The sequence below is a fragment of the Arvicola amphibius genome, chromosome 10 (assembly GCF_903992535.2).
Source record: "Arvicola amphibius chromosome 10, mArvAmp1.2, whole genome shotgun sequence".
NCBI lineage: Eukaryota > Metazoa > Chordata > Mammalia > Rodentia > Cricetidae > Arvicola > Arvicola amphibius.
The window spans coordinates 57,694,068-57,712,578 of NC_052056.1; the positions used below are offsets into that span (position 1 = coordinate 57,694,068).

Here is an 18,511-nt window from a genome sequence, read left to right on the forward strand (position 1 = left end):
TTCTTTATCTGTGAATTCATACATGTATATAAATGTATAAAATATGATCATATCCACCCCAATCCCTCCTCTAGCTCTTTCCACATCTCCAATCCATATCTAATCCTCCCATATCCAATTTCATGTCTTTTTCTTTTTTTGATAACCCCTTAAGTCAATTAGTGTTACTGATATGTGCATGGGTATGGGGCCACCCATTGTAGCACAGGAAACCTACCAGTGGGAAACACTCTCAAGAAAGAATGACTCTCCCTCCCCACATAGCCATCAAGTGCTGACAGCTCCTTATTAAGGGGTGGGGCCTGGAGAGCTCCCGCCCATTGATGCTGGAGTTCTCCCAGACTTGATCTTGTTCAGGGTGGGAACCACAGCTGCACTGGGTGACAGTCTTGTCATATCCAGAGGCCAGAACTTCACAGCACTCCTGTATCCTTCAGCTCTTACGCTCTTCCTGCCTCTCCTGTGACATCCCCTGAGCCTCGGCAGGGATGGAGGGTGGTATGGTGAAAATGTTCTGATTAGTTGATACCATTCTATTGATTGAGTGCCATTGTTAGGTGTGGTATATACAGTTAGCCTTGCTCTCAACCGGTAATCCTAAATGGTCTTTGTGAGCAGTGTAGCTTCTTAACAGAAGTGTTGTTATTATATGTTCATCTGTGTCTTCAGGCTCAGGGAATGGATGCTATGTGTAGACCCAAAGAGGTACAGTTTTAGAAATGGGAAAATGCAAAATCTTCTAGTTGAGGCCGTCTGATAGAGAAACATTAAAACTTAAGTCCAGCGAGCTTCTGGGTGTTGCAAGGAAGAGGGCCGCTTGTTCATCCCAGCCGCCCAGCTAGCTTACACCCGAAATAACCACACAGAAACTGTATTAATTAAAACACTGCTTGGCCCATTCACTCTAACTTCTTATTGATTAAATCTTACATCTCAGTTTAACCCATTTCTATTAATCTGTGTATTGCCACGTGACAGTGGCTTACAGGGAAAGATTCAGCACATCTGTTTCTGGCGGCTCCATGGTGTCTCTCCCCTACTCCACCTTTCTTCCTCCCAGCATTCAGTTCTGTCTTCCCCACCTACCTAAATTCTGCCCTATCAACTAGGCCAAGGCATTTTCCTTATTCATTAACCAATGAAAGCAACACACAAACAGAAGAAACTCCTACACCAGTCTGGGGATAGGACAGATTTTTTTTTTTCTGTCTACCTGGGGAGCTCCGAGCCTTCCTCAGAAAATGAGGTAGATAACTTGTTTGGAACAACACTTAACATTGACCTCTGGCTTCTACATGCAGGTGCACATATGTGGACCCATCATGTGCACACATGCATACACAAGTCTCCTGCTTTAAATGTTAATGTCAACTAACATACCTTCATAGGAACTCCTAGAATAACATTTGGCCAAAGATCTGGGTAACATGATCCAGCCAAGTTATTACACAAATTAATCATCAAACTTACATTCAATACCTTTTCATGGAGTCATTGAGGCCTTGTTCACAAAGTTGTCAAAGGAGACTTAATTCAGAAAAGTGCAATATTGTTTAGTTAAAAATAAGACTTGTACTAAAAATGGATTTTATTTGTTCAAGAGAATACTTAAAAGTATTCCCTTAAAGGCCTGCCAATGATTTCTAGTGAAAACAAGATAACATAGCTTAAAAAAAATATCAACACAGATAAGAAAGATGGGCGACTAGTAAGAAAATGAAAAACAGCTGGGCTTTGGTGGCATACACCTTTAATCCCAGCACTTGGGAGGCAGAGGTAGGTGGATCTCTGTGAGTTTGAGGCCAGCCTGGTCTACAAGAGCTAGTTCCAGGACAGCTAGGGCTGTTACACAGAGAAACCCTGTCTCAAGAAAAACAAAAAGAAAGAAAAACTAAAGAATCAGAAAATAAGTAGCGAACAGTAGTGAGGAAAAGGAATTTTAAAACATAGGAATTGCATAGAAGAGCCAGCTGGTAATGTCCCTCGAGATCACAGAGATGAACTAGGAAAGAATCAGAGAAGAAGGAAGTCAGTGAAGAGGGAGGAAGAAGAGTGGGAGCAGCCAGAGAGAGCAAAGCTCCCCTTCTCTGTCCTCTTGGGGTGGGCAACTTGATTCTTCAGTCAGAAAGTGGGCTGAGCTCCAGCTATTGCAGGGCGTGAGGGAAGAGAGTGGAAGGGTGGTATGAAAGGGGGTTACGAAAGAGGAAATAAAAGCCCTTAGCTGATCGAACAAAAGCAGTTGGTTACCCTAAACCCTGCCAGGGATGATTTTACTGTAGACCATATGGGAATGTCACATGAAGAAGCTACAGAGTGGGTTCCCCTGTGTCTACTACTGAGGTGGTTTTCGAGCTCTATGAATTATGATCTCAATCATGCAGAGAGCAAAAAATTATAAATTATCAAGAAAGTACTTGAGAAAAATGATGCAATTATAGACAGGTACTAACATGCCTGGCATCTACATAGGTGCTGGGCATCTAAACTCAGGTCCTCATGCTTCCTCAGCAAGAACTGCTTCCAGAGAGCCACCTCCACATCCCCCATGCCCGTGTTTGTGCGCATCTGTATATGGTGTGTGTGCATGTGCGTGCCTGTGCCCGTGCCTGTGTGTGAAGAGAAATCACTGTCAAGTTTCTTCCTTGGTTTCTCTCCATTGTATTTTTTAAGGCAGGGTTTCTTACTGATCCTAATTAACTACTTCATGAAACAGTTAACTAGTTTTCTTCCCTAAGCAAATGTCCATGGAGATGGCATGGACTGAGTAGCCTAACCCAGGAATCTGTAATGACTGGTCTCATTGCCACACCAGCCCATCCTGCCATGCCCAGGCACCAGCAGAGCTCGTTTTGGGCTTTTTGATCCTGGCAACTCATCTGCATCTGCTTGTTTGGTAGTCAACTTGTCAATGCTAATGCTTATTCTGTTTACTTGTACAACTTTCTTGTTTCAGTAAATTGATTAGGAAAGAAATCTCATAACTTACTGCTTGGTATGGGGTGGGGTGTTTAATTCATTACCTGCTTTTTTAAAAGCAGTTTTTAAGAGAAATAACTAGGTGTTTTAACCTAGAAAAAAATGTTTTTTATATGAGAAATATCTAGAAAATTGATTCCAAGCTTCCTTGGAACTTTTGACTAGAAAGAGACCTCAGAGTGGAGCTGCCTAAATTTTACACATTCAGTGTGGGAGATGCAGAGTTTTACAAATTTTAGTAGTTTTGTGGTATAAAAAAAGTTTGAACCAGAAGGTTGCAAGTTTTAGAAAATTCATGAAGTGCTAGTTTGTAGTGGCTATTTTTAATGCTTTCTGAAATTTTTGGTTAAGGTCTTCCTTGGTGTTTCTTGCGTTTCTGTTTTCATAGGTCAGCACAGCTGATGTTACTCAGTTCAGCAAGAGCAATTACGCTGAAGAAAGTAGACAAGATGTCCCAGAAAATATATTTTCTCAGAAACATAAAGAGCTATCAGTTTTATTAGTGGAAATGAAAGAAGCTCAGGAGGAAATTGCATTTCTTAAGTCACAGCTTCAGGGCAAGAGGCCAGACGGGGACTCTGAGGTCCTGGACCAGAAAGAAGTGAAGCTGATGGAGAGTGAAGGAGCCCTTTCGGTGACAGCAAGGGACAACCCGTTGGTGCTCAGTGAAGAGAGTGGCGTCCCAGGGCCTGAGCTAGAGGAGCAGGTGAGCACTGAAGAGCAGCCTCCAACACCTGAGGCAGGGTCTCCACGTGATGCTGCAGTAGAATTGAGCTCCACGAAAATGGATGGTGTGGACACGCCCCCCTCCGCACCAGGTCTTTGCCAGTGTCACCAGGATGAACTGGAAAGTCTGAAAACTCAAATTTTGGAGCTGGAGACAAGACTTCATGAGGCAAAAGAGATTTATGAAAAAAATTTAGATGAGAAAGCTAAGGAAATTAGTAGCCTAACCCAGCTAACTGAAGAATTTAAGAAGGATGCAGAGGATGCCCACAGCTTGCTCACTACTTTGTCTGGGGAAAAAGACCAGCTTCTTTCTCGGGTGGCAGAGCTTGATGTCTTACCTGAACTGAGGGCTCGGGTCCGAGAACTGGAAAGCAGCCTTGCAGAAACAGAAAAACAAAGAGGTCTGGACTACGAAAGCCAAAAGACTCAGCACAACCTGCTCACAGAACAGATCCACAGCCTCAGCGTAGAAGGCAAGTCTAAGGATGTGAAAATTGAAGCTTTACAGAAAGAACTGGATAACATGCAACTACAGTCTTCTCAACAGGGCACACAGATAAAAACCCTGCAAAGCCAGCTACAGAGGAAAGAAAGTGAGGTGTTAGAGGGGGCAGAGCACGCGAAGGACATCGCAGATAAGATGGAAGGCCTTTCACAGGCTCTTTCACAGAAGGAACTAGAAATAGCCAAAATGGACCAACTCTTACAAGAGAAAAAGAAAGATGTGGAGACACTCCAGAAAACCATCCAGGAGAAGGAGCAACAAGTGACAGAACTCAGCTTCAGTATGACAGAGAAAATGGTTCAGCTTAATGAAGAGAAATTTTCTCTTGGTGTTGAAATTAAAACTCTGAAGGAGCAGCTCAATTTGTTGTCCAGAGCTGAAGAAGCACAAAAGGAGCAGGCAGGAGAAACTCATGGAGCCGTTTCTAATCACAGTCAGGATGAGGCAAGCCCAGCGGGGCTGGTGAGTAAAGAGGGGCTTCAGCAGGAACTGGAGCTTCTGAGGAAAGAGAGCGAGCAGAGGAAGAGGAAGCTCCAGGCAGCACTTGTCCACCGGAAGGAGCTCCTACAAAAAGTCAATACCCTGGAAGAGGAGTTAGCCAACATGAGAGAGGAGTATAGGAAAGAGATGGCACTCAGAGAGAGCGAGAGGAGAAAGCTGGAGAAAGAGGGAGAGAACAAGGATGACCCAGAAAAATGTGGAACTTCTAAGTGTCGAGAACTAGAAGTTTCTTTGAAACAGACACTATCCGCAAAAGAAGTGGAACTAGAACGTGTAAAGAAAGACTTGAAGGAAAAGACGGCAGCAGAAGAAGAACTGCAGGCTGTGGTCCAACGGATGGATCAGAACTTGCAAGAAAAGGCAAAGCAAATAGATTTGCTTCAAACAGAGATCACTGAACACCAAGCAACTATTCAAAAATTAGCCGTAGGCTCCAAGGATGCTGGGGATGGAGACTCGGCAGCACCTGTAAAAGAAGCGGTGGTGAGCAGCCCACCCAGTGCAGGTAGTGGAGAATACAGGGAGCCAGAACTGGAGAGCAAGATAGCAGCCCTTGAAAAGGAAAAGGAACAACTTCAAAAGAAGCTTCAGGAAGCCTTAGCTTCCCGGAAGGTGATTCTAAAAAAGGCACAAGAGAGAGAGAGACTTCTAAAGGAGGAGCTCAGGAAACAGAAAGACTCTTACAGTCTCCTTCAGGAGCAATTTGATGAGCAGAGTAAGGAAAATGAGACCATTGGGGACCAGCTAAGGCAACTCAAGATTGAAGTGAGGGAGTCTATGGACAGAAAGTTCCCAGGTACTGGCCAGCAAGAGCCTGGTCTTCCCACTGAAGGCTTAGAAGAGGTTTCACTTGAAGACGCGGACCAGCAGCCCGTCCAAGCTGCTGCAGAGTCTGACCTACACACAACTAAGCCTGCTCGCCCTGGAGATGCAGGAGCTCTCCAGGCTACCGTTTCTGTTGCCCAGATTAAGGCCCAGCTGAAAGAAATGGAGGTTGAGAAAGAAGAGCTGGAATTGAAAATTAGTTCTACAACAAGTGAGCTGACCCAAAAATCAGAAGAAGTATTTCTGTTACAAGAGCAGATAAGTAAACAGGGTTTAGAAATCCAGAATTTGAAGGCAGCCTCCCATGAAGCCGAGGCCCACGCAGAAAGCCTGCAGCAGGAATTGGAAAGCAGCCAACTCAAACTTGCTGGCCTGGAACATCTGAGAACATTACAGCCTGAACTAGATGCACTGCAAAAGCACATACAACAGAAGGAAGAAGAGGTCAGCTACCTGTCTGGACAGCTTAGTGAGAAAGAACAGGCCCTCACCAAAGTCCAGGCAGAGATGATGGAACAGGAACATTTGATCAGTGCCCTGCACACACAGCTGGAAATGCAGGCTAAGGAGCATGAGGAGAGGCTAAAGCAGTTCCAGGTGGAACTTTGTGAGCTGAAGCAGAAGTCAGAAGAGGGCGAGGAAGAAACTAAAGCAAAGCAGCAGATACAGAGGAAACTGCAGGCGGCCCTCATCTCCCGAAAGGAGGCGCTGAAAGAAAACAAGAATCTGCAAGAGGAATTGTCTTCAGCTAGAGATGCTGTAGAACACCTGACCAAGTCTCTCGCAGATATGGAAAGCCAGGTTTCTGTTCAAAATAGAGAGAAAGATGCATTCCTAGAAAAGTTAGCCCTTCTTCAGGAAGAAAGAGACAAACTCATTGTAGAAATGGACAAGTCTTTACTCGAAAACCAAAGCCTCGGTGGCTCTTGTGAAAGCCTGAAACTAGCTCTGGAGGGTATTACCGAAGAAAAGGAAAAACTGATGAAGGAACTTGAATCTCTGAGATGCTCTAAGGCTGAAGAGAGCACCGAGTGGCAAGAGAAGCACAGGGAGCTGCAGAAGGAACATGAAGTTCTTCTGCAGTCCTACGAGAACGCAAGCAACGAAGTAGAAAGGATCCAGCACGTGGTGGAAAGTGTGAGGCAAGAGAAGCAAGAATTATATGGGAAGTTACGAAGCACAGAGACAGACAAAAGGGAGATGGAAAAGCAGCTGCAGGATGCGGAACAGGAAATGGAAGAGATGAAAGAAAAGATGAGAAAGTTTGCCAAATCTAAACAACAGAAGATCCTCGAGCTGGAGGAAGAAAACGACCGGCTTAGAGCAGAGGCTCAGCCTCTAGGAGGAGCCAAGGAAAGCATGGATGCTCTTCTTTCTTCAAATTCCAGCCTGAAGGAGGAACTAGAAAGGGTACAATTAGAGTATAAAACCCTTTCTAAGGAGTTTGATGCTTTAATGGCAGAGAAAAACATTCTGAGTGAAGAGATTCAAGATCTGAAGCATCGAGGAGAAGAGAGTGTACTGAAACAAGCTAGCCTAGATGCCACTGAGAAATTCGATGAACAAAAGGATGTCACTGAAGAAGAAACACAAGCTATGGCAGGCAAATTGCAAGAGCAAGATACTCAGAGTGTGAGCGTTAAACTTGAAGATTCGGAAGGTCTTTCAGCAAACAGTGCCAAGCCTGGCACTAGTGAGACTTTCAGCTCCCATGATGACATCAATAATCACCTCCAGCAGCTTTACCAACTCAAGGGAAGAATCGCTGAGTTGGAGATGGAGAAACAGAGTGACAGGGAGCTTAGCCAGACACTAGAAAATGAGAAAAATGCCCTCCTGAGTCAAATATCGGCAAAGGATGGCGAACTAAAACTACTTGAGGAAGAAGTCATCAAGATAAACACGTTAAACCAGCAAATTCAAGAAGAACTTTCCCGAGTCACCAAGCTGAAAGAGATGGCAGAAGAAGAAAAGGATGATTTAGAAGAAAGGTTAATGAACCAACTGGCAGAACTTAATGGAAGCATTGGGAATTATTACCAGGATGTTACGGATGCCCAAATAAAAAACGAGCAACTAGAATCTGAGATGCAGAACCTTAAAAAGTGCATGAGTGACTTAGAAGAAGAAAAGCAGCAGTTGGTTAAGGAGAAAACCAAGGTGGAGTCAGAAATACGGAAGGAGTATTTAGAGAAGATACAAGGTGCCCAGAAAGGACCTGGCAATAAGAGCCATGCAAAGGAGCTCCAGGAGCTGCTGAAAGAAAAGCAGCTCGAGGTAAAGCAGCTGCAGAGGGACTGCATTAGGTACCAGGAGAGGATCAGCACTTTGGAGAAGACGGTTAAGGCCTTAGAGTTTGTTCAGACTGAATCCCAAAAAGATCTGGATGTGACCAAAGGAAATCTGGCGCAAGCAGTTGAGCATCGCAGAAAGGCACAAGAGGAACTATCTAGCTTCAAGGTGCTGCTCGATGACACGCAAAGCGAAGCTGCGAGAGTGCTAGCGGACAACCTCCGACTGAAAAAGGAGCTTCAGTCTAACAAAGAAGCCGTCAAAAGCCAGATGAAGCAGAAAGATGAAGATCTGGTGCGAAGACTGGAGCAGGCGGAAGAAAAGCACATGGACGAGAAGAAGAACATGCGAGAGAAGCTGGACGCTTTGCACAGAGAGAAGGTCCGCATGGAAGACACGCTTGCAGAGATCCAGGTCACCCTGTCCCAGAAAGACAAAGCAATGAAACAGCTGCAGGAGAGCCTGGACAGCACTGTGGCTCAGCTCGCAGCCTTTACTAAGAGCATGTCATCCCTCCAGGATGACCGTGACAGGGTAATCGAGGAAGCCAAGAAATGGGAGCAGAAGTTTGGTGATGCCATTCAAACCAAGGAAGAAGAGATCAGACTAAAAGAGGAGAATTGCGTGGTTCTAAAGGATCAGCTGCGACAAATGACCACCCGTGCAGAAGAATTGAAGATCAATATCTCCAGGTGAGCAAGAAGCCTTTATTCCTCCAGAGATAATTGTGAAGGCAAAACCTTTAAGCTGTATTTATTTAATTAGAATTACAGAAGCAGTTTTTGTTTTAAATTCCCTTAGAATGTATATCCTCTTTCCCTTCTGACATTTTTAGTCATTTTTGTGACTTGTTATAATTTGTATTAGCATAAAATCATTAATATAAAACCACTGATATGTTTTTCCCCCATATCTCTGTTGAGATGACCTAAATTTCTCTTCATTTTTATATCTGGATTCTTGACAACCTGCCTACTGTCGAGATTTCCACCAGCTTACTCCCAAAGGACTGCTTTGCTGTCCTAAGTGGCCTTGTCCTCTCCACCACAGTTGGCATCATCTCTATCCTGTATGCCAGTTAGAAATACCATCCTCACACTCTTAAAGATCGCCTTTCGAGTTCAGGAACTGACATTGCCCCCCCCCTCAGGACTCCTCCCTTTTGTTTCCTCACTGCTGCCTTTGCCAGGCTTGCAGCTGTAGAGAAGCCCACCATGACCTGTCTGGAGCAAGGCAGAATGAAATGGTGGGGCTGGGGCTGAGTTCCTTCTCAGCGTCTCAAACTGACCACTAAAATAGGGAACACAAGTTTCCTGATTCAAATCTCTGTCATGTAGCTGTATGCTATTTTCCTGTGTGGTGGATCGTGTTAGTATACGTGTTAGTATGTCATATAGTTAGCTCTCTCCTCTCTTTCTCCCTCCTTCTCTCCCCCAACCCCTTCTCATAGACTTGAACATGACAAGGAAATCTGGTCGTCCAAGGCCCAGACAGAGCTCCAACATCAACAGGAAGTTTGTGATACCCTGCAGGGGGAAAACAAAGAGCTGATGTCCCAGTTAGAAGAGACTCTGCAGCTGTACCACAATTCTACAAATGGATTAGCTAAATTGGAGTCAGAACTTAAGAGTCTCAAAGACCAGTCAACTGACTTAAATGACTCTTTAGAAAAATGTAAAGAAGATAAGAAAAATTTGGAAGGAATTATAAAACAGCAAGAAGCTGATATCCAGAATTGTAAATTCAATTATGAACAACTTGAGACTGATCTAAAGGCCTCCAGAGAGCTGACCGGTCGGTTGCAGGATGAAATCAATGTGAAGGAACAGAAGGTTATAAGCCTGCTTTCTGGCAAGGAGGAGGCGATCCAGGCAGCTATTGCTGAACTGCAGCAGCAACACAATAAAGAGATCAAAAAACTAGAAAATCTGTTGTCCCAGGAGGAAGAGGAGAATGTCGCCTTAGAAGAAGAAAACAAGAAAGCTGTTGAGAAAACCAACCAGCTCATGGAAACACTGGAAAACATCAAGAAAGAGAACCTAGAGCAGAGGGCTCAGCTGGATTCCTTTGTTAAGTCCATGTCCTCGCTCCAGGATGACCGAGACCGCATCATAAGTGACTACCAGCAGCTGGAAGATCGACATCTCTCTATAATCTTAGAAAAAGACCAACTCATCCAAGAAGCTGCCGCTGAGAATAACAAACTGAAGGAAGAAATTCGAGGGCTGAGAAATCATATGGATGACCTCAATTCCGAGAATGCCAAGCTGGATGCCGAACTGATCCAGTACAGGCAAGACCTGAACGAAGTGATATCCATAAAGGACTGTCAGCAAAAGCAACTGCTTGAGGCTCAGCGACAGCAAAATAAGGAGCTGAAAAATGAATATGAAAAACTAGAAGAGAAGCTGAAGGGGTTGGAAGAAGCAAGGCAAAGCCTACAACAGTCCTCAGATGCCCTCCAAGGGGAGAAACGAGGCTTGTCTACAGAGATTGAGAGCTTGAAGAGACAAGTGGCAGCCTTGCAGGAAGAAGGTACCCTAGGTGCCCAACTGAAAGCAAAAGAAGAAGAGGTTCAAAGGCTAAATGTGGCGCTCTCCTCTTCCCAGAAGAGAACTGCAGACCTGGAAGAGGAGTTAATTAGTGTTCAGAAGGAAGCTACCAGGAAGGTCAATGAAATCGAGGACGAACTGAAGAAGGAGCTGAAACATCTCCATCATGATGCAGGGATAATGCGAAATGAAACAGAAACAGCAGAAGAGAGGGTGGCAGAGTTGGCCAGAGACCTGGTCGAGATGGAACAGAAGCTACTCCTGGTAACCAAAGAGAATAAAGATCTTACCGCACAGATCCAGTCTTTCGGAAGGTCAATGAGCTCCTTGCAGGACAGCAGAGATCATGCCACTGAGGAGCTTGGTAACCTGAAGAAGAAGTACGAGGCCAGTCTGAAGGAGCTGGCCCAGCTGAAAGAGCACAAGGACGTAAGCAGAGAGAGTGACCTTCTTTCCCAAGCTGCCTTTCCCCTGACCACCGCTGAGGACAGCTTCTCCCGCCTTGAGAAATTGAACCAGCAGCTCATATCCAAAGACAAACAATTGCTTCACTTGTCTTCACAGCTAGAAGATTCTCACAACAAAATGCAGTCTTTTTCCAAAGCCATGGCCAGTCTCCAGAGTGAGAGAGATCACCTGTGGAGTGAGCTGCAGACACTCCGGAAGTCAGAGGAAGGAAAGCAGAGGGCTGCAGCCCCTGCACCTGCCTCTAGCCCTGTTGAAGTGCAGAGCTTGAAAAAAGCCATGTCTTCGCTGCAGAACGACAGAGATCGATTAGTAAGTGTGTATTTCAGACCTGTGTTTGAGAAGTGTTGAGCCAGTCTTAAAATTGATTTTTATTCCCATAGAAAAGGATGACTGTTCCTATTTGTAGCATCTGTGTGTAAAAATCATCATCATTGCTGCACATTCCCCTGATGGTTCAGGTTTTAAGAGAAACATACACGCTGTTGCTGTTTTCAAACTTGGCTTTTCTTTGTACAGACTCTGCATTGGTTGTATCTGTGCAAGCTGCCTTGCACAGCCTGTAAGTGGTCCCAGAACTGCAAGCAGGTTCCTCGGAAGGAAGCACAGGGCCACTCGGTATCTTTTCACAGTGGCGGCTGAGCCCTTGGCCATCTGCTAGGTCAGAGGAGTAAGAATCTAGCTTGTCTTAGAAGTGTTGTTCAAAGCTAAAGGTTTTCTTAAATCAGTGTCGCCAGGCATGCCTGTAACTACAGCACTCAGGAGGCCAGTGTGAGTTCAAGACAAGGCCGGGCTATGTAATGAGACTCTCAAAACCATTTTTTTTGAAATCATTATTCAATTAATGATTGTTTGCAAATGAACTATTGTCCCTTCCTTCCTTCCTTCCTTCCTTCCTTCCTTCCTTCCTTCCTTCCTTCCTTCCTTCCTTCTTTTCTTTCTACTACTGGAATTGACCCCAAGGCTCATACATGCTAGACAAATCCTTTACCACTGAGCTACATCCCTAACTCAGGTTTACTGTTATCTTTTTATTTTTTTTATTTATTATGCTAAACTACCCATGTTGATGTTGAAACTTAAGGTCCTCATTCCTCAGCTGCCTAAGTAGATTTGATTGCAGATACACAATGCCATACCTGTTTCTGCTGTCTTTTAATTAATTTTTTCCAAAAGTGGAGAAAGGAAGTTGGAGAGATAGCTTGTCTTGTACCTGAGTTTAATTCACAGAACCCTTATTAAAAGGCCATACATGGTGGTCTTTGAGGCTTCCTGGCCAGCCAGCCTAGCCTGTGCAGACAAGTGCCAGGCCAGTGAGGGACTTTTCAAAAACAGCCAAACAAATGAGCAAACAAGGAAGTGCTTGCTACCCAACCATATGTTTGGATGCTCAGCTCACCATAAAAAAGCCAAGTGTAGTTGCACCTATCTGGGATCCCAGTACCGCACAGAGAGAGGCAGGTCCCTGAAGCCCACTGGCCAGCTAGCCAAGCCACACTGGAGACCTCCAGGTTCAGTGAAGAAGTAACAGACCCTGCCTCGAAATATAAAGGAAGAGAAACAGAGGAAAGCACCTGATGCCAATCTTTGGCCTGCATATGCCTGAGCCACCTGCACCAGTGGTCCCCAGCCCTCCTAATGCTGCATCCCTTTAATACAGCTCCTCATGTTGTGTTGACCCCAACCGTAAAATTATTTCATTGCTATTTCATAACTAGTTTGCTACTGTTATGAATCCTGATATGCAGGATATTCGACATGTGACCCCAGTTGAAAAATGATGTCCTACAACATGTATACACACTCACTTGAGCATACCCACAATTGGGGAGAAAGCCTGATGGCACCAGAGGAATATCCCCAAAGTTGTCCCCTGGCACACAGGCAGACACCGCACTTATACACACATGTGCCTGCACCGACATGAACATGCATATGCTCATACATGCTTATGCCTGAAAGCAGTAGTTCATGCCATGCTGGGATTCACTCTGTTCTGAGTCAGAATCCTTGTCCTGACTGGTTCCAGCTGATTCGGAGTCAGCTGTGCTTCATTCGGGGGACCGTGCACTCTAAGTTTATGCATTGGAAACCCTGGGCACTGTCTTGTTCTCTCGGCCCTACTTGCACACTTTTTGTCTGCTGAATATTGATGAGACAAGTCTCTTAAGAAGCCATTCCTCTGTTTGAGTAACGTGCAGTGATAGTGTTTCTTAAAGCTGTCACTCTGGCTTTTTATCACCTAACCAGCAAGGTATTTTATTCTGCTCTGAATGTGCCTCAAATGTCCACCCTTTCGCCTTCTCACCCACGAGAAGCTTCTTTACCTTCAGCAGTTCTGACAACAGTGCCCCCATCGCATAACCTGTCCAGTAGAGGATAAATGTGCTTGTATACAAGTCATTCTCAAACTCTCCCATTCGTATTGCTGCCTGCCCGGGAACCTTTCAAAGGTACATGATTGTCCGGAAGAAGCTTAGGATCCCTCCCTTGATCTGCCACTCAAGACCTGATGATTTGTCCTCATCTTTTCAGCCCTTTACTTGGTCCCTAGCATGCAGGCCATCAGACCCAGCTCTTCAGCACACAGTGATCGCCCCGAGGACCTTCTACCACATCTTGTTAGTGGGAATGTCTTCCTCATTGCTTCCTTTTTGGGGACCACTCCAGATCCCAGATTCTCTCGCCGCACTTCCCAGTTGCTTGCTTCTGTTTTGCCTTCCTACTTCCAAAGTGCTTGCCATCCCGTTTGTCTCGCGTTGCCTGCACACAAGTGCTTATGCCATGAGGCCTCTCACCAGCTCTCGGCTCTATCTTTTGACCCCATTTAATAATTTTTTTGTCACCTTGATGTTTGTTGTTGTTGTTGTTGTTGTTAGTTATGTGTAGTTACCTATTTTGTCTGCATGTGTGTCTGTGTACCACATGAATATCTGGTGTTCTTGGATGTTCTCAGACTGTGGTAACTGTTGTTACCATCATGTGGGTGCTGGAATTGAACCCGGGTTCCTCTGGAAGAGCAGACAGTACTCTTAACCACTGAGCCATCTCTCCAGCCCTGCTTCTTAATTTGAAAGTTTTTTTTTCTTGTTTTTTTAATGTAATTTTTTTTCTTCTTTCATGGGTGAATTTTCTAACTTACCTTTCCAAGGATAGTGGTGTTTTGCTTTGTTGTTGTTTAATTCATCTGTGAGTGTATGGCGTGCAGGTGCCTGAGGAGGCCAGGAGAGGGCATTGTAATTGCAGGCAATTTTGAATTGCCCAACATGGGAATTGAACTGGGGTCCTCTGGAAGAGCAGTGAGGGCTCTTAACTGCTGAACTACCTCTCCATCCTGTTTTGTTATTGAGACGGGGTCTTATTATATAGCTGAAGCTTGCCTAGAGGGTTCGTATAGTCCAGGCTGCCCCCAAACTCACATCTTCCTGCACCAGTCTCGCAAAGGCCAGGGTTACAGGTGTGTGCCTCCACACCTGTCTGGCTGCTTCTTTTGTGAGTTTCTCTTGGTAATTCTTTATTGCTGCTATAATGTTCTGGTTGCCAGCATTCTCGCCTGTCTCTCAGCACCTGTGGTTCCCCCGCTAATGTGTCAAATTCCCCTCTTTCAGCAGTCGCTTTTCATCCCTGATGTTAGCCTTTCTTTAGACAAGAACAATCCTGGTTTCATATTCACATGAGGAGTAGGCTCTAAGAAGCTGATGGGGAGGACTTGGTGTACATTCACTGCTGCGTGATCTTGTTGAGCTTATTGATAATGGTCCCCAATGTTGTCTTCAGTTCCTCTGGTCAGATTTTTGAGAGCTCTTTCATCTCCTGTTCAGAAGGAAACCAGCATCTTCAAGCTGAGTACGGAACTAGCGGGAGCACTCACAGCGTGCATCATCAATCTCTGCTGTTTAGAGCCCTGCTCTAACTGGTGGGGAGCACCCACAGTGTGCATCGCCCATCCCTGCTGTTTCAGAGAACTGCTCTAACCGGTGGGCGGCACCCACAGTGTACATCACCCCTCATTGCTATATGAACAGTGCTCTGACTTGGACCGGTGTTTTCTTGCTCCAGGGACACGTCCTTTACCTTTTTCAGAGAGTAAAACTAGTTTTTCAGTGCAGGTACCAAAGCGTGTGGAGCTGAGAATGTGGATGCATTGCTCTCTAGTCCTTTCCTCAGCTCCCGCCTCCCTCCAACCCATCACCATTTCTTCCAGAGGTGCCTGGTGCTGTTAATCCCCGAGCCCTTTGAAGATTCTGCAGAGTAAGTTCTGTTGGTCCTTGGCTTCTCCACCACCAGTTGACGATCCAGCCATCTCAGATGTGTTAAGTCAGTCACCATTACTCATCCTCTCCTCAGCCTCAAGTGTGTGTTGTTGACCCTGTTGTCTTCCCACTCTTGTGTTTGGTGCCTTTTAAAAGCTGCTGGTACGATAGCATTAACGTTTGTGAGTAGTGAAAGGTGTGTGTTGAAGGCTGTTGTCTTCCCCAGGTGTCCTGACATCATTTCTGGATCAAGCTCTTAGTGGGTATTGGGAAAGGGTTTTATTTTTTTTATTTTTTTTTATTTTTTATTTTTTTTTTTTGGTTTTTCGAGACAGGATTTCCCTGTAGTTTCTAGAGCCTGTCCTGGAACTAGCTCTTGTAGACCAGGCTGGCCTCGAACTCAGAGATCCGCCTGCCTCTGCCTCCCAAGTGCTGGGATTAAAGGCGTGCGCCACCACCGCCCGGCTGGGAAAGGGTTTTAAAATAGAACGTAGTTTTGCTAAAGGCGAGTCCATCGTAACATTCATTAACCCTGTGTGTGAGACGCATTGTTTTCTTATTTAATTCTCGTGTTTGTATGAGGAAAAGTGCTGAATTACCTTCTTTAACAGGTGAGGGAAACAAAGACTTAGACCAACTCTCATCCAAGAAAATAGGGCATCCAATTCTAGAGTCCAAGTGTCCTTACCCATAGGGTGTGCACCTCATTTACAATAGTGGACATGAACTCAGCTTGAGTTCAGGCTGGAGTCCAGCTGGGATGTGGCTTAGTGGTAGAGCACTGGCCTGTGTGCCTGAGTTCTGCCCGAGAATTGAGAAACAAAGACAAGATAAACAACAGCAGCAGCAAGGAAAATGCTGCTGGTGTTTGTGTATCAATACAGAAGCTTATGGCGGGCACGTGTGTAAGTGGGAAGCCACACTTTAAATTCCCCGTTCACAATAACCTGTAGGTCCCTTAAGTCTGTCTCAGTCAAAGTCGGAGCTCCGGACCTTAGAGGTGGGGCTATGGGGTAGAAGTGGAAGGGATGGTTAGGCCCTGTAGCCTTGATGGCAGCTCCTTGGCTGTGTGTGGACTTTGGGAAGGTGCTCACAGTCTGCGGTGCCTGTGTGGTAAGAGCCACTGGTCAGTAAGGAATGGGAAGTCACCCTTTGCTCCCTCTGGTTAAAGCTGAAGGAACTGAAGACCCTGCAGCAGCAGTACTTACTGAGGAATCAGGAGGTCACTGAGCTACGGCCACTGAAGGCTCAGCTCCAGGAGTATCAAGAGCAGACAGAAATGATGGAGGAGGAACTTAGGCGGGAAAGCCTGGCCTGGCAGCATGAGCTACATCAGCTCAGGTAGGACTATTCCTGCATCTGCATTTTGACCCTTTACTATTATTGTCTTTTAACATTTTATTTTGAAATAGTTGCTGCTTTATAGAATACTTTGGAAACAGTGAGAGAGCATGTATGTACACTTCACTTAGTTTCATCCAGTGAAAGCATCCTATGTGACACGTACCTGTCACACCCAGCATCCTATGTGACATGTACCTGTCACACCACCCAGCATCCTCTGTGACATTTTACATGTCACACCACCCAGTCTCCTATGTGACAAGTTACATGTCACACCCAGCTGCTTTATGCATAACAAAGAAATAGTTGGTGTTCATTAGAAGCTCCACTCTACCAAATTTGGGAAAATAAGTAAATAAAATAACAACTAATGCCTATTCTTTGATATTTAACCTGTGCCAGGCTTTGTGTTTGATGAGTGATGTGTGGTATCTCATTTAATTTTACAATAGTCCCAAGGAATAACTAGTTTATTCCTACTTTATTGAAGGAACTTGGCAAGACTGGCATTTCCTCGGGTCTCGTACCTAATATGTGCAAGAACCAGAGTTCTAAGTCTTTCAGAGTCAACCCTGGTGTTGATTCTGAATTGGGGACATGACTCTGCTGAAGGACTGTGTTGGTTTCCAGTGCCCTACCTGGTCCTGCCGTCCACTTTCCGTATGTGTTGTTGTACACACTGACTACATGGTCTCGCCTTCCACATTCCGTATGTGTGTTGTACACACTGACTACATGGTCTCGCCTTCCACATTCCATACATACTGCTGTGCACACTGACTACATGGTCTCACCTTCCACATTCCATACATACTGCTATGCACACTGACTACATGGTCTCGCCTTCCACATTCCATACATACTGCTGTGCACACTGACTACATGGTCTCTCCGTCCACATTCCGTATGTGTGTTGTACACACTGACTACATGGTCTCGCCTTCCACATTCTGTACATACTGTTGTGCACACTGACTCCTGCAGTTCTGGACATCACTCTGCATTCATTCTGGTGAGTTTTTTTTCTGCCAGTTTTGAATTGCATTTCCCATTTGGAAACCTGGCTCTTTGCTCAGGTTCCAAATCCAATGGCAGCTTTTCTGTGAAGGTCCTCCAGTCCTGTCATAGAGCTCCTCCTCCAGTCCTGCCATAGAGCTCCTCCTCCAATCCTGCCACAGGAGCTCCTCCTCCAGTCCTGTCACAGCCTGCTCTCACCACCTTACTGGTGCTTCCACTGGTGGAATAAATTTTACTCTAATATGTATTAGTTTTGCTTCATTGCTAACATTGCATAAGAATGTTTGGAATATGGGATTTTTCTTCTTTGCACCATGAGTATATCTGAGCCATTTTTTCATGGTGTAGAATGGAAAAGAATACCTGGGAACTTCATGAGAAGAGGATGAAGGAGCAGTACATTATGACCATCGCAGATAAAGATGAGCAGCTCAGTCATCTGCAGAGTCTCCTGAGGTCCTCCTCCCAAACCCAGAGTCTCCCTGCACAGTATCAGAGACAGGTGAGGATATCCATAGAGTTTGCTACTCAGGTGCCACGATCCAAAAAAGCATCGTCCTCCTATAACTAACTGCCCATCTGCAACTATAAGGCAAGCCTCCTCCTGACTTCTTCTGGGGTGGACATGAGTTCTTCTAGGGGGAGGAATTAAGTATGAACCATCTTAGGAAACAATATCAGGGATGTTTGTTTGTTGGCAGGCATCCCCAGAAACTTCAGTCTCCATCGATGGCTCACAAAACCTTGTTTATGAGACAGAACTTCTCAGGGCACAGCTCAATGACAGCTTAAAGGAAATTCACCAGAAGGAATTAAGAATTCAGCAGCTGAACAGCAAGGTACGTGTTTTGTGCTAGACTGAAATTCAGTTTCTTTTTTTTCCTCCTGGAGGTACGATTCAGCACAGGCACCAGCTCCAGCAGAACTTAGGAACAGAAGTTATAAGAGCGAGTGTTTATTTTATGGCAGAGGATACGGGCCACATTCCCCTCGCCCTTGGCTGGTCTTTGAGAGTGACTTGGGGAAACCCATGCAGAAACTTCACCCCATTT

At 45.3% G+C, this 18,511-nt stretch overlaps 1 protein-coding gene across 5 annotated transcripts in view; it reads left to right on the plus strand.

Moving 5' to 3' along the window:
- Golgb1 (golgin B1) overlaps positions 1-18,511 on the plus strand; it is a 59,272-nt gene that overhangs the window by 29,437 nt on the left and 11,324 nt on the right. For 4 of the 5 annotated variants that reach the window (XM_038344653.1, XM_038344654.1, XM_038344657.1 and 1 more), the window contains 5 exons: positions 3,365-8,520; positions 9,279-11,157; positions 16,270-16,439; positions 17,808-17,961; positions 18,161-18,298. In XM_038344653.1, coding sequence (XP_038200581.1) covers positions 3,365-8,520; positions 9,279-11,157; positions 16,270-16,439; positions 17,808-17,961; positions 18,161-18,298 — 7,497 coding nt within the window. The remainder of the gene's footprint in view (positions 1-3,364; positions 8,521-9,278; positions 11,158-16,269; positions 16,440-17,807; positions 17,962-18,160; positions 18,299-18,511) is intronic. The other variant, XM_038344658.1, reaches the window with a different exon arrangement.